General features: G+C 41.7%; 1 protein-coding gene across 14 annotated transcripts; it reads left to right on the forward strand.

Moving 5' to 3' along the window:
• Nucleotides 1–4,822: 4,822 nt before the first annotated feature.
• HSPBP1 (HSPA (Hsp70) binding protein 1) lies at nt 4,823–21,875 on the forward strand. Of its 14 annotated transcripts, none has more exons than XM_075605423.1 (9): nt 6,048–6,096; nt 6,203–6,271; nt 6,752–6,893; nt 8,929–9,118; nt 9,822–10,046; nt 10,668–10,823; nt 12,378–12,474; nt 14,304–14,415; nt 19,059–21,875. In XM_075605423.1, exons 2-9 carry the CDS (start codon nt 6,240–6,242, stop codon nt 19,134–19,136), a joined length of 1,032 nt encoding a protein of 343 aa, XP_075461538.1. In that variant the 5' UTR covers nt 6,048–6,096; nt 6,203–6,239; the 3' UTR covers nt 19,137–21,875. The 14 variants fall into 14 exon arrangements, with proteins under 14 accessions (XP_075461545.1, XP_075461541.1, XP_075461543.1 ...); XM_075605425.1 differs by having other exon boundaries at nt 6,755–6,893; XM_075605430.1 differs by lacking the exons at nt 6,048–6,096; nt 6,203–6,271 and adding an exon at nt 4,823–4,917 and having other exon boundaries at nt 6,755–6,893.

Below are 21,875 nucleotides of genomic sequence, written 5' to 3' on the forward strand. Positions count from 1 at the left end.
TCAGGCCCCTAGCTCATCCCTGCGAGCTGACAATACTCCATCAGCCCCCTGACTACCCCTAGGCTCCGTCCCAACACAGCACAAAGTGGCAGCATACACTCTCCTGTTTCCCTGTATGCCTAGCAAAAGCCTGTCCTGTTGACAGGTCTCTCAGAAGCGCCTCCAAATGTAACGGATTTTCTGGCCTGGCCTGACCCACCCAATCTCATATTTGCCCCTGTGGTCTAACCAGCCCCCATTACATGGTCGTGTCTGGTGGTGCACCTGTAAGCAACAGGACTCCTGAGTCTCCCGCATCATGTTGTGTGGGGATTGTCAACCCAGACAGGCAGCTGAGGTAGTGTGTGCGAGTCCTACTCCTACCTATACCCAGTGCAGCGCCTCCACCTCATCAGGATCCCTGCGTCCGCATGGGGATGATTCTGATGAGGAACTCCTCCGTGGTGCCATCCTCTGTAGAGTAACTCCAGACTCACACATGAGAATGTCTTTGATCAAGGTGTCTTTATTGTGGCTTACGGTGCGGGCCAACTGCCCCTTACAGGGATTTTGCTTAACCACACATCTTGCTGTGTTATCCTTTCAAAGGTACGCCCTCCCAATAGAGTGGGATCCCCTCTCCCCTCAGGGAGATCACCCCTGTGCCAGGTCCCTGGACACAGTATGGCTTGGTCAGCTAGATGTTACTTAACATAACATAGGGCCACTAGTTAAAGCACTAGTGTGCCACCGATTCCCAAGTCTCAACGCATACTTGCTCCTTACTCCAACACACTAACTTTGAGCAGTGCTGTGCCTTATATCCCTCAGGGGGCAGGCACATCTCTGATGTCACTAACGGTGGACTCAGAGTGTGTAGCCACTCCCATCCATACATAGGGCACCTCACCAGGGTGTGAGGGCAAACCTCCATGATTACTGCTGGCATCCCTGTAACTTAGTGAAAAAAATGTGATTGCAACGGCGCTTACTTATAACAATGTCCTAAAAAAGTGAAATATGTGTAACAATGTGTTTAAAATCAAATGACAGAAATAATATCTATAAATTCAATTACAACGTGAACTGTGATCTATTAGTTAATCATGTGATAAATCCACCACCTAGTGTAAAACGTGCTAATAGAAAAGCTACTCAAAACCCTTGTAAAGTCTTTTTGATTGCAGAATTCCTCAAAGATTCAGGGGAGCGCCAATGTTCACGTGATTATATGAAAAATAAAAATAAAGGCAACATAGTGTGATACAGATACTAGAAAGAAAGAATTGAGACTGTATCACACTATGTTGCCTTTATTTTTATTTTTCATATAATCACGTGAACATTGGCGCTCCCCTGAATCTTTGAGGATCCCTGTAACTTACCAGGTTTACTGCCAGCAGGAGAGGAAACTGCAGACCATTTTACAGCATGGCTACACTAGTTTTATAATAACCTCCCTCATTACAGCTTATTGAGCTCTCCAGAGAGTGGCCGAGTAAGTTTCAGTTAGTTTTTGCAGTGAAATAGTGTTTTAATTCTAGAAACTCCTGGATTACGGAAACATTCAACAGGGAACTATTCAGTCTCCATGTAAATGGTTGTCGCGGTTGACTAGCTCTTCAATAGTGACTTCGATTTTAGCGTGGTCTGACCATGTAATGTTATGGATCTTTGCTGATGAGATCATGGGTAGGAATCTGGCGTCTAAAAATATAATCCTGCTGCGTAGGGTACAAGCATCGCCACACATCTAATAGGGAGAATTCTTTGCGGTAATGGGATATTGATTTAGCAGGTTTTTTTCTATTTGTCTGCGAGTCTGTGTTTGTTGGTTTAGATTTATCCAGTGAGGTGTTAAGTGTGAGGGTGAAGTCACCTCCCACTATTCATTTACCTTGCCTAGAGCGGGAAAGAAAGTTTCGAACAAGGATCTACAAAGGATGCAAGTTGCATAGACACAGGCCAACGTTATATCCTTCTCCTGTATGGAGTCCGAGATAATGAGATACTTCTCATCTATGACTGTTTTAGAAAAAAAATCTAAAATAAAAGGAACATTCTTGTGAATCATCAAGTCACTGACCAGAACCATGAGACCGTGAGTCCTGAATTGAGTATAGAGTATATAGTAGTCGGGGTCACAGGCTGGGATCAAGGCAGGTGGCAACGAAGGGAGGTCGGGTGCAAATTAACACGAACGTCGGAGTCTAACAGGAACAATAATGAAACCCATGCTCTGACAGCTTCCCGGAAGGAAGTCCTGCCTTTTTATAGGCAGGGACTCCAGTATCCAAAATGGCCACTGTAGATCCGGTGTGGACGGAAGAGAGGAAAGGATGCAAGGAAGCAATATGGTCCTTGAAGCTCCAGTGTGGGCGGTGACAGCGCCAAAGTCTTACAGCAAATGACACAAGCTAAGTTAAGTTATGGAAATAAAACTCTTTTGAAAACTGAGAATTGCATATTATAGAAATGATGTGCGGGCCGTATAAACTCTGATAACCACTTAAATATAGATTGTACGTGAGGCTTGGGAAAGATCTGGTGTATATACTCGGTATGAGGAATGTGAATGCACTGATGACCACATGGATCTAAGTGAAACATAATAATTATAATCCAAATTATGAAAACTGATTAAACAATGGGAATATGAAACAAATTCGGGTCTGCACAAGGTTTCCAGAATACACGCCTAAGGCTGCGATTATACCAAGTGCTGCAGGGAGCAGCGGAATTCTGTGACATCACCCTGCGCTCCTCCGAACAGCATCTTGATTATACCAGGGAGACAGGGCAGAGGATGCTTGGAGGTGTGGCGGAGGTGTGGCTGTGAGCGGTTTGCTCTCATTGGCTGAACTGCTCACATGACACAGCCGACAGAAAAAAAAACAAATTTGGATGTCTCTTCCCCAGCTGTCTGCTTTGCAGTAGGGCGCACTGTGACCATCACCATCGATGTGACCACTTCAATTGGATTTATGCTACTTGTTTTGGCGCCGCTAAACGCATTTTTAGGTATAATCACGGCCTTACATGGGATTGGGGATAATGGGGGTAGGTGGGCATAGCTTTGGGAGGCTTCACATGTGCGTCACTCCAGACAAGGGAGGTAGCTGTTGCGTGGCCATGTAGATTTCTATTTTAACTTGACATAGAATTCCCTGGGATAGGGAGGACAGGGGCTCTATAGGGTAACGAATACACAATTTTATGAAAGAAAAGATGAATGAGTGGTTATTCCTCTCCTTTTCATAACAACATGATGTTCAATACATTTAAATGTACCCATGGTTAAGTCCATAAGTTAGAATAACTCCTTGTGAGGGCTGTGCAAAATAACGCCTACTAGGTTCTAACTCTATTGAGAGCATGAACAAAACAAGGTAATCACAGCGCACACAATGCTATACAATTGCACATACTTGAGCCCATAATGAGTCAATACTCACAGGATATGTTGTAGACCATCTGCTGTGTCCTTTGCTATAAAGTTGGAGTTCTTCCTTCACTTCCAGGGACAGCACTGCCCACAGAGAGTGTATAGTTGGTGCACTTGTTGACTGTTTGATACCTGCCAGGTGCTCCAGCACCTGGTACCACCAACTGATGAGATGGATCCGTCCGGTCCCACGCCTTCGCCGTCAGCAATATCGTCTGCCTCCAAGTGGGGTGGTCTCCGGCCGGTGTGTACCACCTTAATAGTCTCTGCCTTGCAGTCGTGGTCTGAGTCCAAAGCACAGGCCTCAAGTCTCTGCATGGCGTCCTGCTGTTTCCCTGACACTATTCAATTACAGGGGCAGTGTCCCTATCTGATGGGCCTGTCCCTGTAGCAACCACAACCTTATGGGGGAGTCGGGGCCTAGCTGGGGCCTATAAGGGGGTCTCTGGCCTAGCTCAGGGGCCCTGACACCCTGAGCACACCCTCACCGTTCTGTGTCCCAGCTCTGACTGGCCCGGTCCTTGCAGCGTGACAAATGTATCCAATTCTGTGCAGGGACTCCTGGCAGCCCTATTGGCTCTCTAGCAGCATGTGAAAAATAAGTTTTAAAAAGACAGGATTTTGAATGAAATGCTGCTTTAAAGTATGATGGTACTATGGGATAAAGTGTATGGCTACTGTTTTATATACTATATCATTGTTATTTTCACACTTACATTTGTATTTATTTTTTAAGAAAGGATATTTATTTAAGAAATGCTAACTGACTAACTTGACGAGTACCTTAAGGGAATTGAACAACTAAGGGAAAACAGATTATAAGATGATATTTATGTATTGTGTATGAGCAAAATTAGTTTGCATTACATCTAAGGCTGCGTCCCCGCTAGCGCTGAGCGGGCGGCGCTTGCGACGGTTACTTAAATATATAGATATATATAACTAACCCGCGCTCTGCGCTTAGATAAACAAAAATGTATACTTTCCCGCGCGCTCAACTACCTGCAATGCCATCCCTCCCCCCCCCCCCCCCGCACGCGTGTAAATGTAGGACACCCGGCGCTCATGCTTGGAGTGCTCTCCAAGCATGAGCGCGCTCAGCGCCAGCGTGGACTCAGCCTAAAGCAGTTTCCCGAAGTTTAAATCTTTCGCGTCATGCGGCCCAATAGGAAACTGCAATGTCATCTGTATTGACCATGTGTGGGGATTTAAATACCGCTCAGTACCGGCGCTAGTTTCACTGGTAAGTATTTTGGCAACTAGGGGTTTCCCAGAGCTGAAATTAGTGCAGTTCAGATCTGGAAGCTCCTTCCCATCCTGGTAAGAAAAAGGATGGGTGGTTAGGGGGAACTGCAGCATGAAAATTGGAATGAATAACTGCATTTACAAATAAGGTCCAGCAGGTGGCGAAATCTGAATATCTGAATATGACTCAAACAGAAGGAAGAAGATTCTGGAATACCTAGAGGCACTGCACTGTACATGCTGCTGGGGTATGAAGGAAACACACTGCACTGTACATGCTGCTGGGGTAGGAAGGAAACACACTGCACTGTACATGCTGCTGGGTTAGGAAGGAAACACACTGCACTGTACATGCTGCTGGGGTAGGAAGGAAACACACTGAACTGTACATGCTGCTGGGATAGGAAGGAGACACACTACACATTACATGCTGCTGGGGTATGAAGGAAACACACTGAACTGTACATGCAGCTGGGATAGGAAGGAGACACACTGCACAGTACATGCTGCTGGGGTAGGAAGGAGACACTGCACAGTACATGTTTCTGGGGTAGGAAGGAGACACACTGCACATTACATGCTGCTGGGGTAGGAAGGAGACACACTGCACATTACATGCTGCTGGGGTAGGAAGGAGACACTGCACAGTAAATGCTGCTGGGGTAGGAAGGAGAGACATAAGACAAGTTTCTGCTGCAGGGAGCAGACGTGAGTGTCAAGGAGTCTGGAAGTTGTGTAGCTTGTCACCTCTGTTGGAGGAGGATGTAAAGCCCATACATGCACACAGAGAGCTTTTGTAGACATGTGCCTTCATGCATTATTATAATCACAGAATTATTATTATTAATAGGCACTAGTATTGGAAGTTACATTGGATTGGAGATGTACATCTTGTTCATTCTTTTGTAATGCATTGCTGGCCCCATAGGGATTGAATTAAGTGTTATATTGTGCATATTACGCATTCAATTGGTTGATATAAGTAATTAATTATGAATGCAACAATAGTTTAAACTCTACTCCAGTAAGTAAAGAATTGTATTTTAGCTCAGGTATAGGACTAGATGACATGTAACAGTATCAGCATGTTTTCTTTTATTGACTTAGAAACTATACTCATTCATATTTCCACAGCATCGCTTTTGGTCTAGTGTAAAGCTAAATTGTGCAACTGCTTTCATATATCTCATAAGTATTTTATTTATATCTATTAGCTGATTAAAGTGAACGAACCATGTAAAACCCAGTGAAATGCTGCACGCTAGATTTGGAGTTGTAATAAACTGGAAGTACTTTATGTTAGGCACACAGTGCTTCCTGCAAGAGTCCCGGTGCTGCCGTGGTGATAGTAGCAAGGGATGCTGGGAGTTGTAGTTGTTGGCTTGCAAGGCCCTGTAACACACACTGCTCTCAAGCTGTGGGGAAAGGTGTGTGGCAGTTTAAACACGGCTTGTTTAAGACCTGACCCTGAAACCACACATTTAACAGAACAATAGCACATGTTGATTATGTTGATATCGTTTGCTCTTACAGTGTAAACGCGTGGGATGAAGAAAATAATACAGCTGTGATGAGAGAGGAATTATTTGAATATTACAGATAGTGAGCATTTTAATAGAAAGATTTGTTTACCTTTGATGACTTAATAATGTAGTATTAGAAATGGACGCTAGAACTATAAAATATATGTAAAGTTTTATATACGTAATGCATTCTATTTAGAGTCTGGTGTTATAAGCTTTTGTTGTGTAAATTTCCCATGAATTTATTATTTGTGCAGGGTGCTGAAAGACGTGTGTGTGTGTGTGTGTGTGTGTGTGTGTGTGTGTGTGTGTGTGTGTGTGTGTGTGTGTGTGTGTGTGTGTGTGTGTGTGTGTGTGTGTGTGTGTGTGTGTGTGTGTGTGTGTGTGTGTGTGTGTGTGTGTGTGTGTGTGTGTGTGTGTGTGTGTGTGTTCCTGCCCAAGCTCATTGTGGCTGCATGATTCTATGTACAGCACTGAGTACATTCTCTGTATATCTATTTCTAATAGTGGTAGATTAAGCTTAGTTTCCAAATGTAATTGTTTATATTTATAATGTCAGTAGTGTGACCAATACCATGGCTGACGGTGGACATGAGGAAAACAGACCACACCCGCAGAACCTTCAGGGACTTCTTCATATGGCCATTGAAGCTGGCACAGAATCAGGAACCCCTAACCAAACAGAGCAGATGTCTGTAGAGGTACGACAGCACTAAACAGGACCCACACTTGGCATTTTCTGTTGGAGAAATTGGCAATGTATTGCTTTACCTTGGTTAACCTCCTCTCGGCTAGATGGGGGCTGACCATGCATTGTTTTGCACCCTTACAAAAATTACTTCTCTTTTTTTTTTCTCTGCCAAAGAGACACAACTATTTCTAGAAGGGCTGGCTGGGTATTGTATTGCACAAATTGCTACTTGAATGTTGGCTAATGCTCCCAAATGTGCATTGAGTTATGCAATCAACTGCAGTGTGGAGTGATGTGTATTTCGATGCAAAATAAACCAAATATCTAGTGAAAGGAATGTCCAATGCAGTCTGTAAATAAGAACATTCTGTTACAAATGATCTTTACTTCACCTTTGTATCATCCTGAAAAATATTACACAGAAAAATGTAGTGTGTGTGATTATTTTTTTTTTATATAGATATATAGATAAATAGAGATACAAAAAACGAGAAATATGGCCACGATATCATAAGTAGAAGTTTGTTCTATTGGACTACGCTGTCGTTTTGTGTCGACACTGCAAATATTTTTGCTTAGTGATCAAAAACTCAAAGCTCATGGGCCAGGGGGAACCAAGATCAGCTCTGGGGACCGGCTACATCAGGTGGGTAAAACATATCAAACAAAAAACCTAGCGAGCGGCACTGATTTCTGCTTTAATGTAAAATGGTTCCAGGGACTGCTCTCTAATTTAGCCCTAAATCACTATTACTGTATTACGTTGGCTATGAGCCCACTACCAAGACCTTAGAAAAGCAGTATGTATTGTGTGCTCTTTTGATATTTTCTGGGGGGGGGGTAGCGTTTGTCTTTGTTGTCCTAAATTTGCAAAGCTCATGTATCATTTAAATGTCAAGATGATGAATGTTACATGGATGAACCATAGCAATATTACAACACCAATATGTGATGCTAAGTAGGATGGCACCACTAAATCCAAACATTAGAACTTTATTCCAAGGTTAGATCTAGTACTTTCTAAATATTAATCATGTCTACTTTAGGTAGTCAGTTGGGAACTCCTGCCAAAATGGGTATTATGTTAATACCCATTTCTGGCCACCCTCCATTTGGACTTTAAACAGGAATTATGTTTACAATGGCTTTGCTTCTTAGCCATGTGCTTCATCCCATTTGGCTTTTTTTTTTTTTTTTACTTGCCTTTGACGCAATCTAATCCTGAGTCTCCTGAATCCCATTTCTATCTCACTCCTGTGAGTAAAATATTTGACAAGCTTGTTAACAATCAAACTGATGTTTACGTAATAATGATATTTTTTTCTTGTATGTCGCTGACAGTGCTGTGCATAGAATTTTTGCAGGCACGAGTCCCTGCCCCGTAGAGTTTACAATCTTATCTTTTGGTGCCTAAGGCACAGGGACATAGTGACGTGCAGAGCGTCACAAGGAGCTGACTCCGGGATGTGAACCAGGCTCGGTGTTAATCCGTGGCTTTAGTCGCTGAGCCACTCCTTGAGCCCAGTGATTGAACAACATTCTTTGTAGCAGGTAAAACAATGAAGGCACTTTCAAAAATGAGGTTTTGAGGATGCTTTGGTTACGTTTTATATCCAATGGTCGGAAAGTTTCTGGAAATGCTTTTGATTGTTTGGGATTTCTGTTTTATATAGAAACACAACACTCTAAATGAAAATTTACTAATGTTTAGTAAATATAAAGCTACGCCGGATATTCAGCAAGTTTACATTTCAACAGCTCATCTGTTTTAGGTCTTTGTGATTTTTGTTAAATGGTAATAATGTGTTTGTATTTTATATCTGAGCCAGCCATGTCTTTCTTTGGCCTGAAGTCCTGATTTATATCTTTAACATACTATAATAAACACCATAGAGCACATGCATCAAGTGCCGATACGGGTTATCGCACTGGTTGCGGCGTTAACGTGCATTGACATGAATGGGAATTGTACCGGCACTTGATGCACGTGCCCCCAAGCTTCTTATCGTCCCTGTACGTCTCCGATTCTTTCTCCCATGTTTCAGAGGAGGCAGTGGCTGCAGGAAGCTATGAACCGAGCCTTTGCAGGCCAGGCAGACGAGGTGCAGCAGATAAAGCATTGTCTTCAGGAGCTGGGCAGCAAGATCGAGAACGACACAGAGGATGAAGAAAAACGGAAAGAGAGAGCACTGGAGTTGCTGGCCGACTTGTGTGAAAACCTTGACAATGCTGCTGGTACCTTGAATTTTGTTAATAGGGCAACGGTAGTTTCCAAGCATACCCTGAGCCACAATAAGTTTAAGAAGTAACCTGTGGCAAATTTATAAGCTTTACCAAAGAACGTATTGGATTAGGAGATTTAGGCTGTTTAATGTACGTGTGTGTTGAAAATGAGTCCGTATCATAGACTTGCCCAAGAATACAGTGAGACACATACCATATTTACTTCCTGTTGTAACAATGTTATGTTTGAGAATACCAATAATATTTGCATACTAAACCCATGGGCAGCAAACCAACTGTTCACACAAGTGTTGAAGTCTTTATTTCCCAGTGCTGATGCTTTTAATATTTCGATCGTTCATATTCCTGGCTGCTTAATAGTTCCCTTTGATGTCTAGTTCCTGGGATGACTTGATCCACAGGGGGGGGGGAAGGGAGCGCTCCCTTCCCCCCCCCCCCCCTGTGGATCAAGTCTTCTCATGTAAGGAATCTGTACATATTCCTTGGAAGGTGGAGAAGCGTGTTCTTCTGGGATACACATCCCTTTTAAGTATTGCATTTGTTTATTGCACTTAATTATATTAAGGTGTTTATTAGCGCCGGTACAAGTCATTTGGTTGCACTATAGTTCCTGGGATGCACACAAGGTATTTGATGTATTTTGCTGCGGCGCTTCTCATTGTGCTGTTACATTTTCCAATATAATGTCTCTCAGATTTCTGCAAGCTGAGTGGGATGCACCTGCTGTTAAATAGCTATTTAAATTGCCCCGAGGCTGAGCTGCGCTGGAGAGCTGCTGACCTGATTGGTATTTGCAGTCAGAATGTACCATTTGTCCAGGAGACTGCGCTGAGCCTTGCAGCTATAAAGAAACTCTTGCAACTGCTGGACCTTGACTGTAGTGATGTGGTGAGGGTAAAGGCCCTTTTTGCTATTTCTTGTAAGTATCTTGCTATATTAGACATTTAAAAGTCACTGTAAAGTTTCCTTGTTGCTTTTCCTTGAACTGGTATGGTTATATTACTGCCAGTGGGCATAAAACACATATCAGGAAAGTTACATAGGAAGTGACATGACTGTTGTTTCTGACATTGCTCAGCAATGCCACTTATCTGTCTTAATTTACTGTTGTTGGCTATAGGAAAACATGCATAATGCCTTAACTATTTAACTATATTTGGTGCTACATTTAAATGTGTGTGCTCAGAGATTTTGGGCTCAGTTACATTACTGAAACACTCCCTAGTTCATAACCTTGGCTAATTTAACTTGCATCCTTACTTTACTCCCTGACTAAATACGATGTAGAATATTGTGGTCTTGATTCTACAGGAACAAGACCAAATAAATCGATTATTGCCCCAGTGTTTTACCAGACTTCACTATACTTTAACTTCGCCTCGGTACAGGGGAGTATGTGGGGTTGTTACACCCAATTTCATGAGTGTCCTGATCTCATAAGTAGTCTGTAATGTTGGACAGGATAAAAAAGGGATGCAGACACAGAGCACACGCACTGTTGGCTGTTCTCTTGGAAAGCGAGTTTTCCTCTTTGCGACAGGCCTGGTGCGGGAGCAGGAAGCGGGACTGGTGGAGTTTCTGAAGGAGGACGGTTTCTCTGTGCTGATGCGGGCCATGCAAAGTGATGTGCTTAAGTTGAAAGTCAAGTCCGCTTTCTTGTTGCAGAACCTGCTGCTGAGCCACCCGGAACACAAAGGTACATTAGGGGAACAGAAAGCATAGGTAGGCAAGCTTATTAGATTGTAGGATGTTTTTTTTATATGTTATGTAAAATGTTACTACTATAAATGGGTTAACTATAGTTTTCATTTAACAGATTATTCAGTATTTTATGCATATGCTCTTATGTAAACGCCATGGAAAATTATTATTTATAAGAGGGTTTATTTTTTTGCTTTTTCTTAATAAAGCAATCATACATTTGACCTGCATACATGGGACACTGTTCCAATAACTCTTTAGTTCTAGGCAGTGCTGATGCTAAACACAGTGTAAGAATTACATTTCCACCTGCAAGGAGCATTGCACAATAATGCACTTCAAACTGTATTACTAACCCAGATGGTGAGACAGGTAATGTATCTTTTGCAAGCCAGAGGGGCTTTCTGTATGAGTCCTGTGCTTCACAGCAATATGTAAGCCGTCATTGGTCAGCGCTTTGCTGAAAATTACTACAGTACCATTTAGTGTCCATTAAGAATAACTTGCTTCGTTAGCAAATGTTTCATTCTTCCTACCAGCTTCAGACAGACCTGGTGTCGCTCCGCTTGCATTTAAAGGTGCAACCTGTGAAAAGCTTTTTTTTTGTTTAAAAGCATATTGTTTTGTGTTTATTTGTATATGCGTACAGATCTTTGTCTTTGTTCAAATGCTTTAGTACACCAGAAACAAAGAAGTCCAGAGCAACATCCAATGTTGAAATACCAGTGAAATACCTATATACTGTATCTCTTGAAAAAGGGTCATTTAGTTAACCCTTTGGCCAAAGCGTATAAGCCTGCGAGCCACTTTCAAGGCATGACCATAATATCGCAGGTCCTAACACTGATTAAAATTAATTAATATTTCACTGAGTATTTTTGGATGTTGGATGTTGCTCTGGACTTCTTTGTTTCTTGTTTCTTGTTTATACAATTAGCCACGCCCAGTAGCACTCCTTTGACATATATATATATATATTGGGGGGGTTTCTGAGAGCTTGCTGGGTATCTGTATGTTTGTTAGCTTTAGTACACCAAACAGAACTATACCCAATGAAAATGTAATATACAAAGTAAGCTCTTGGGGGTATAACATTCCTATTTGCTGGAATCTTTACTGTGCCCTATGTATTTCAGGGCTCAGCTTTATGGAGATGTATTTTTCAATGACTGGGCTAATTATTTTTGGTACAGCATCTTTCTGACATTGTGGCAGAGTTTCCATGTACTGGTTCTCCTCCTCTCCTCACTTCCTCCTGTAATGCAGCCAACTTTTTTTTTTTTAACTGTTGTTGTATTTCAATATTTACAGAGGTGTTCTGCTATTTTGGTTCTCACTGATCAGCCCCTTTGGCTTCAGATGGGTTTATAATACAGAACCCCATCCTCCTGATCATAAAGTCTGTCAGCAGTAAAAACGGTGTTCTCCGGTTTTTAATTGGCTTTAACTTGTTGCATCTAATTATGTATCTTGTATATACTGTAATTGGCAAAATACACAATGTGAATAGACTGCTGTTTTTGGTTGAGATTTGAGTCTTCTTTTGCAGGCACCCTGTGCTCAATGGGAATGGTACATCAGCTGGTCTCTTTACTCCGTACAGAACATAGCCCCTTTCATGAGCATGTCCTAGGTGCTCTCTGCAGGTACATCTTACGCTTCTTCCCTTTGCATGAAGTCCGTGAATGTCACATTCTTTTCAGAGTAGACCTGTGACACCTATACCTGATGTCTATCATTTGATATTGGGAACCCTAACTGTGCTAGACTTGTGGGCGTAGACAGGTTTTTCTGCTTTCAAGTGGAAGGACTCGCTTCGTTATAGTGACCAGAAACATTAGCTACTCAAGCAGGAAAGGTATTTAAAGGGACAGTTGCTCTTAGGATCAGAGTGAACTAATGATAACGGCACGTTTCATTGGTTAAGCGTCAATGATTTGGTTCTTTTCTTCTTTTTTTTGAGACTGAGTATTTTAATTATAATTTTTTTTTAGCTTAACATCTCTGACACGGTAGGGGTAGCCATGTTCTCAAATTAAGGTTTAAGCCTGTTTGGTTACCCCTGATCCGTGTGTTGGGTTTATAGAGTGTCAGCTCTTGAGCTCAGTAACTGTTTTTGTATCATGTATAATTATGCAGTAATAAAGTATTTTATGTGTTGTTACCTTTCCAGGAGTGCCAGCAAGCAGAGATTGCTGTGGTACAAGGTTCAAGGGGGGTTTTGTGGAGAAAATGATGTCCGAATGTGCCTAGGCAGCCGGGGTCCAGAGTTGCTGGATACCCCAAAAATGTACTCGGGAATCATGAGTGATTCCTGGATACATGTAGGCACATGATTCTGTCAATACCTCCCCTTGAAAACGCTTTCGTGACTCACCACTAGGGGTTCCCTGCTTCAGCACAGACCAGAAAGGTAAAAGGGGCATAGGGATGTGAGGTGTCCCTGAACCAGTCAAGGGGTCCCTAGGTTAATGGGAATACCCAGTAAATGCCCAGGTCACCCAGAAACGGTATAGGGGCTCTGAGGTGCTCCAACCATACATATAAGGTTGTGAGGGGATTCTTAGAATCCGTACTAAGTCTATGCAACAGTGTGTGGGGAATATGGCTATTGAAAAATAAAGTGCAGTTTTTTATTCTATCTCCCATACCAGAAAGACTTCGGTTTGTAAAGTGTATATTTTATTAACAAAGGGTGTTAAGTACATATATGCTTTGTGCACATTAAAATGAGGCACAGGGAGGAAAAGTGTTACTGGTGCTGTGGGGATCCCTAGATAACATAGGGGTACCCCAGTTAGTGCCATTGTGTCCTAGAACCTGTATTGGTTTATGGGCTCAGGACGTCCCCTGTAAAGCATAGAAAAACCTGACCTGTTTAGGGGCTTTTGGGGTTCCCTGTGTCGTAGAAACTCCAGATTTTGGGAGTGTAAGTTTAAGGTGTGATTTTGGGGCTGATCTGTGCTTCCCCAACCTCTGGGATCCCTTGGTTCCTGATCGATGACCAGTTTTCTCTGCCAGGCTAGAATACTTGGCCAGTAGACCCAACACAGCCACAGTATCGGGTCTCGCACCGGTGGCCAACGTCAGCGGGACGTCGTAACTTTCTATTTGTGACCTTGAGGACATTATTATTATTAATTTTTTTTGTCAAAACTGGACCGCAAAAAATTACAAATACCTTGGGGAACTGGGGGGCGTCAGCCACGAGGGACCAGCAGGGTGATGGCTCAGTAGATTTAGCATGTTTATGATTTTAAATATCTGATCCAGATGATCTGAATAGGACTTATACCGTCTCATTAGTCGCCCTGTTAATTATTTTCCCCATCAGAGCTCGAGCATGTACATTAAATGATGTTAAAATACATTTGTTATGATGCACAGTTAATATTTGTTGTTGTTGCAAAGCGCATAATATCTTCAATAACAGAGCAGACTCACCTGAAACACGGTATTCCAATGTGTTGTGCAGTTTGGTGGCAGACTTCCCGCAGGGGGTGGCCGAGTGCCGAAACCCTGACCTAGCTTTTGAGGAGTTTCTTAAAGGGCGATGTCAACTGGTGCAGAAACAAGAGGAGTTCCAGGTATGCACGGACTGCCACCCAGTCTCATAGTGTTCAAGTATCAAGGAAATGCTGTGTCAATTGGCTTGTTTTTGTGTTTGTACAATAAAGTTTAGTCTCAACGCAATTGTGAATAGTTCAAGATGGGATCAATACAAAAACACATTTATTGGTTACACCTAAGAGAACCTTATAGGGTGGAAACACTGTATAATACGCAGGGTTGGAAAGTCGTTAATAAGCTATCCCTCCTGCATCTCTTGTATCATCAAAGAATGTATCTTTTATTGCCTTATTTTATATTTTTGTTTCTGAGGCTGGTTTTATTTGATTACTTTGTTAGAATTTTGCACAAGTACTGGAATAGTAAATAAAATCAAAGGAAAGCCCTTGAGTGCTTAACACAGCTGGGATCCAACCTTTACACACGGGTCTCAAGTACCTATCTGTTCAGTCTTATTGAGCAATCAAGACATTGTAATGTCAACCCTCTTTTGAACAAGCTACTGTAATTCCCTATCCAATTAAGAGGTAAAAACAAAACGTTTAACTTCATTCTTTTCCCTACACTAGAGCTGATTAAACAGTCCTTTCAAATTATCCTTTTTAAATGTGATTTTTGTTTGAGACTTTTTTTTATCTGCTGTAACTGGATTTGTAATAGAGATACCGTGTATTAAGATACCCATGTATGAATGGGTAATTTAACATGACTAAATTATAACCCTTAAAGGCTATAGTTCTACTAACGGCTCATTTACTTGTTACATTTAATTTGTTTTGTTTTTTTAAAGCTTAATTATTTGCAGAAACCCAGCTAAATGTTTGCCTGCACTCTGCAATTAAATCCAAACTGTTAATTAACGATCTGACTAATGTGTAAAAGACTAGTTTCTGTTCTGTCTGTCTGCCTACTCTGTCCCTCCCCATATTATTCCTGGAAATAGTTTGACATGGAACAATGCTTTACGTTCTTTCACCGAAATTGTAGCTTCAGATAAAGAGGCAGCTGTATTGAGGGGGTGGAGAGTTCAGTCTTCATAACAGGGTAAAGGTGTCTTGTGACGTTCCGAAAAGCAAACTGCCTCTCAAACATGTAATAGGGGAAATATTTAATTAGAATGGCCTCTCCTTTGTGGGGAAAGCACAGCTTATTTTATTCTGCATTTTTCTTTTAATCATAACCAGTGCATGGATGCCGATTTAAAAGGTGCAAACTTTTCGTTTAAATTCGTTAATCAGGAACAATTACCTCTTTTTCAGTCTCCAAAATAAAAAAAAAATCGTACCACTTTACTGCAAATACAGTTTTTAATCCATACCCTGAAAAGGTTTTTTTTCAGGAGAACAGTCAGTCCTATTTAATAGAATACCTATTGACTTTTATACCTGGGACATGTGCTATTTCAAATATGCAAAATATATTGAAATTGGCATGTATCTCAGGTGTATTCACAGATACCTTTTGAAATGGAGCAAAGGTGACTCCAGAGGTTGCGCTAGCTTCTTTTCTATGGAGTAAAAGTAAATTTGGGAGGATTATTTTTTATTCCAAGAGGCGTATGGCATTATATATAGACGGAGATATACAAAACAAAATGGTGTTGGAGCCCACTCAAACACCGATAATGCAGTAAGCGCTGTGATTTGGGTGCTGCCTGTTCTGTGATTTCTCTAGTCCCCTGAAAACCTACACAGTAATAATGTGCTGGATGACCTCAGGACGAAGGTGCTGCAGCAGCACCGAAATGTCAATAAAATATTAAAATATTGATTTACAAATATGGCGTCGAGCAGGACATTTGTATTATATACACGCGTACATACATGAGGCTGGCACCACTCATAGTTACATAGTAGATGAGGTTGAAAAAATACCTACTTCCATCAAGTTCAACCTATGCTAAATTTAGACAATAGATACTTTATCCTATATCTATACTTATTGATCCAGACGAAGGCAAACAAAAAACACCAGTGTCATACCATCCAATGATATCTCATAAAAATAAATTCCTTCCCGACTCCAAGAATTGGCAATCAGATTACTCCCTGGATCAACATTCTTCCCATGTTTACTTGTTTGGTATATCCCTGTATACCGTCCCTTTCTAAAAAAGAACACATTTATTGTATCTGCCATTTGTCTCCATGGATAATGAATTCCACATTTTAACTGTCCTTACTGTAAAGAACCCTTTCCTTTGTTGCTGGTGAAATCTCCTTTCCTCCAACCTAAAGGGATGACACCGTTGTCGCGGTCGGCGTACCCGGCCTTCATTAATCAGTCACAAGGCAAAACAGGCAGTAAAATAAAATAAATTGCGGTTTATTCGGATAAGACCTCGGAAACACACAGAAATTCAAGAAACAGAGAATATACACACTTACTGGGGTCTGGGGAAGAGATTTACCCTTTCCTAGTTGCAAGGCGCCTGTTCAGCAAAGGCTTACCTTGATAGGACCTTGGTTCTGGGCTCCTGGACCGAAATCCAGCCTGCTGGCTAGGCCTCCCCATGCTTCCATGTGTGAATAGCTCTTTCACAGAAGCATCTTTTGAGAGGCCCGCCAGCAGCTGCTTGTCTTCAGATCTCCAACAGGAAAAAGAGCAAGAGCTGCTTTTACTGCACGCTCTTATGTAGGCTGGATTCCTATCTAAATCATTGAGTGTAATAGCCAATTAAACCAGGGATTGAAATGACACATTCACTGATAGGAGGGATAAATTCAAAACTTGCCAATAGAAACCTTGCTTATCAGTTTTGACATCCAGGGCCGTTTTTCCCTGGCTCCGCTGTGTCTACGTAAAACAGATTTCCTAATCTGAACATCCTGCTCACCAAATGGTTTTCCCCCCTCTGCCAGTCCTCTCCTCTCTGAACTATGGAATCTATGCAAACTAGCTAGCATCTTCCATATGCCTGTGCTTTCTGTATAGAACCTTATAGTAAACATTAAAACACAATATAAAGTACACTTCCTTACAGAATATACTTTGGGGGACCTTATACTTATAAGGGAAATAAATTCTGGAGATTTGGGGCTTGGAATCCCTAGCTGAGCTGGGGCATTGAAATGCTAATCCACATGTAATTCACGTGCTAATTCAAACTGCCTTTTGTCACCAACCTGGGTTTAAATCACAGGACAAACACAATGCATTGCAGTTTTAAAACATAGAGAACCAACATTTAGACACAAGAGCTTGCACTCCACCATCTGCGCCTATCATGTGGGGTTCTAACCTTCTCTTCTCTAAGACACCAGCTTAGAATACCTTGCTGGCAGGCAACAGGTTAAAATCCCCCCCCCCGCCCTTTTCCCTCATGTTCCAGATGTCCCTGCCCTGCAGCTATTTCTCATAAGAGGCCACCCATACAAGGCAATCCACTTACAAGCTGACACAGGCAGTTGCAGGCCCATGAGGCAAAGGGAATACACAGATAATGCATTAACTAGCCCACTGGGCTTACACAGTTAACCCCACATACACAGTTCCTAGTTTATAACCCTATGGGGGACAGTATAACAGAGGAACAAAATTACAGGCAACACAGTAAGGTACAATATTAGACCCAAGAGCTGACACTCTCAGCCCATACTATATGGTTTCAGGGGCAGCCAGCCGGGCTCCACCTTTATTAATGAAGGCCGGCTACGCTGACCGCGACAACCGTGTCATTTGTACTGCACTTGGGATGAATAGTTAATTTGAAAGCTCCTTGTACTGTCCACGAATATATTTGTATATAGTTATCATATCCCCTCTTAGACGTCTCTTTTCTAATGTAAATAAATCTAATTTAGTTAGCCGCTCCTCATAAGTTAGATTGTCCATCCCCTTTATTAATTTGGTGGCTCTTCTCTGCACTCTTTCTAGTTCCATAATGTCTTTTCTTAGGATTGGTGCCCAAAATTGTACTCCATATTCAAGGTGTGATCTTACTAATGCTTTGTAAAGGGGCATAATTATGTTTACTTTCTATCCATCCATTGCCCGTTTGATGCAAGATAAGATCTTGTTTGCCTTTGCAGCTACTGCATGGCATTGGGCACTATTGCTAAGCCTGCTGTCTACAAGCACTCCTCAATCCTTCTCCATCAAGGCTTCCCCTAATTTATCCCCATTTAATTTGTAAGTCGCCTGTTTATTCTTGCATCCCAAATGCATAATCTTACATTTATCTGTATTAAACCTCACCTGCCATTTACCTGCCCACGTTTCCAGTCTCCAAGTCCTTCTGGAGAGAAATTACATCCTGCTCTGATTCTACTACCTTACACAATTTAGTATCATCAGCAAAGATGGAGACTTTGCTCTCGATGCCAACTTCAAGGTCATTAATAAACAAGTTAAAAAGCAGAGTTCCCTGTACCGATTCCCTGAGGTACTCCACTCTCGACTTTAGCCTAAACTGAAAAAGTTCAATTTATGACAACCCTGTTGTTTTCAATCCAGGTGTATATATTATTACTGGGTCCAATTTTTTTTATTTTGAAAACAACCTCTTGTGTGGAACCGTAATCAAAAGCCTTTGCTTTGCTCTTCTTCTCTTTAATGTCTGTCTCACTGGGACAGGGTTGACTAGAGGTTGAGTAAATACTTGACTCACAAGCACTCCCCACTTCCGAGACCCTGATGCAAAGAATTCTTCTTGTTTCAGGAAGAGTTGGAGTACTGCGAGCGGCTGCTCCGGACCTGCTTCCAGAACCTGTCAGAGGACGGTAGCATGGACCGGTGATCTGATGGCATGAAAACACTTTCTATAAAGTCGCCTTGTAATGGGGAAAAAGAACAAGGGTGATGAGGGAAGGGGTCACTGTGTGTGACTATTCAGTATGTGCACGTTCTTTATTACAAAAGAGCAATCTGAGACCCTTTTTTATATTTTGGGAAAGAATAATAAAAGAAGATAGGTGAGAGAAACAACAATTTTTTGGGGCTTTAAAATTATCACCAGAGTATTTGGACTTTCATAGACTTTAAGCAGTGGTAACATGGAAACTATAGATATGTTGGTGAAATAAGGATTTGCTATCTGAAAAAGTTCACGTTTAAAATAATTGACCTTATCCAAAAACTGTCATGTTTGCTTTGGCTAAGATGCTCACCACTTCCCCTCACTTTAACTCCACTGATTAATCTATAGATGACAATGTTAGTACAGCTTCAATCTTTAAGTGTAATGTGAAAAAAAGGGGACTAGAGATGTGTTGTTGTTTTTTTGGTCCCTTCCCGAGACACGCCTTTTTTTGCGTGACACAAATTGTAGAATAGATCTCTAGCTTTCCACTTCAACTGGGAGCTGCACAAATGTGCCTGCCACTATACTGTTCCGTTGAGATATGAGAGTTGATGTTTCTATTTTTAATAAACAATGTATATCATTACAGTAGTAATACAAAAGATCAGACAGGCTCTTAAAGAGCAGCCCCCCTTGGGTCCAAAGTGAACAAATAGCAATGTTTTGCTTAAATGTAGTTGATCTATGCCCTTACTAAAAATCAGACATGTTGGGAACAATGAAAGAATGTTTGGCTCTGGGGAGAAGTGATGGAGACCCCGGTCGAGGTGCTGATACAGTAATATACAAAAATAATGGGGTAGGTACATCCAAACTTGGCTAAAACAGCAAGCAGAATTCGTTACACACTAAGTGGCAACAAATCGCGCACACATTCACAAAAAAATATCAAAACTGGAGCTGGACAAAATGTTAGTGCTGAGATCAAGAATATCCAAGCAAAATACATCCAACGTTTCGGGATCATGTTACCTGTCATCGGGTATTGCCCACCTGCATGGTAAATGGAAAAACGTTTTATTTGGGGAATTGGAGGCATATCACCTGTGGGATTTCTGGGCATACTAATGAAGTGTGTGTGTGTGTGTGTCACGGGACATTCAGATTTTTGTTCTATAAAGTAATATCAGTGGACATTAATAAGGGGAAGTAGATGGATCGATGGGACTGCCGCTCCAAGGTGATAAAATAGTGGAAACTCACCAGCGTTTGAAAAAGAAAATCAATTTACTAAACTACATAAAGAGAGACAAAACAGAACAAAGCTCTCACGCATTTCATGCCCACTGTGGCACTTGAGAAAGTGCCACAGTGGGCGTGGGAGGTGTTTTGTTTTGTTTGGTCTCTTTATGTAGTTTAATAAATTGATTTTCTTTTTCAAACGCTGGTGAGTCCACAATGTTTTCACCTTGGAGCAGCAGTCCCATCGATCCATCTACTTCTTGCAGGCAATCCGATCGCCTGGACAACATCGGGGGACAAGGAGGTGAGTTTGCTTAGTGATTATTCACTCGGACTCACTCAGCAGGAGGAGAAAGACGGTGCTTCATAATGAGTAAGGAAGAGCATATGGGTAGGCCCCAATCTCGGGCTCCCCGTAGTGTGACCTTCCTTCGGGGGATGGAATAACCTCTAAATTTAGGTCGGTCCTGCCCTTAAGTACAGCCAGAAGATGGGCACCCCGTTGTCCCAGCTACAACAGGAGGTGCCACCCTTTGCTATCACTCAAGTGCAGTACCAAAGGTGAGGGGGAAAACCCCATACCAACTACTGGCAACCTGTTAATACCCGGGTTTACTGCCAGCTCATTGGGTAGAATAGTAGCCCGCTACACTGATAATATATATACAGATCAACCCCCTTATAATGCTGTGCTTGGGGTCCAAAGAATCGGATCGCGTTAGAAATAATGTAAAATTGTATGCAATGTACAATAAAGTATTTAAGATACCAATAATCGTGTTGTAAAGTATTCATAAAATAAAAAATTGTGGGCCACGCAGGCATCGCGTTATAAGCGGATTCGCGTTGTAACGGATCGTGTTATAACGGGGTTGAGCTGTATTATATATGTCTTTACTGCTTTCCTTGAGCTGATATTCGTTTTTTTTCTTCTATTAATAAGGGTAACCCCACACGTAATAAGGGTAACCCCACACATGTATTTAATGGACATCAATCTCAAGTGATGGCCTGAAACCTTCTGCCTAGCTTAATGAAGCTATTACCAGTATATGTACTATCATAAACAAATGTTGTGGTTTAAAGCTGCAGTTCAAGCTGCCATTTAAAAAATAAATAAATCCCCATTCAATATGTGCATCAATACAATCTGCACACTGACAAGTGATTAGCTAAGCTGCAGATCGAGCTGTTCTGTAATCAATCGCTTTGCTCAGGGTTATTTAATTCAGTTCTTGCACAGCATTTTGGGCAATGTAGTCCTGGAATGTGATTGACTGGGCAGTTACAATTGGTGCACTGCTAGAGAGAGGCTCTGGCTCTTGAGCCCCGCCGTATCAGAAGGGGAAGGGACTGTCACTTTGCAAATGCTTCCTACATTAGAAACATTAAAAAAGTCTTAAACTTTTTTTTTTTTAATTTTTTTAAATACAAGTTTTTTCTCATAGTACAGAACTGATTTATTAAAAAAAAAAACAAAACCACGTAGGATAT

Source organism: Ascaphus truei, chromosome 6, assembly GCF_040206685.1.
Source record: "Ascaphus truei isolate aAscTru1 chromosome 6, aAscTru1.hap1, whole genome shotgun sequence".
Lineage (NCBI taxonomy): Eukaryota > Metazoa > Chordata > Amphibia > Anura > Ascaphidae > Ascaphus > Ascaphus truei.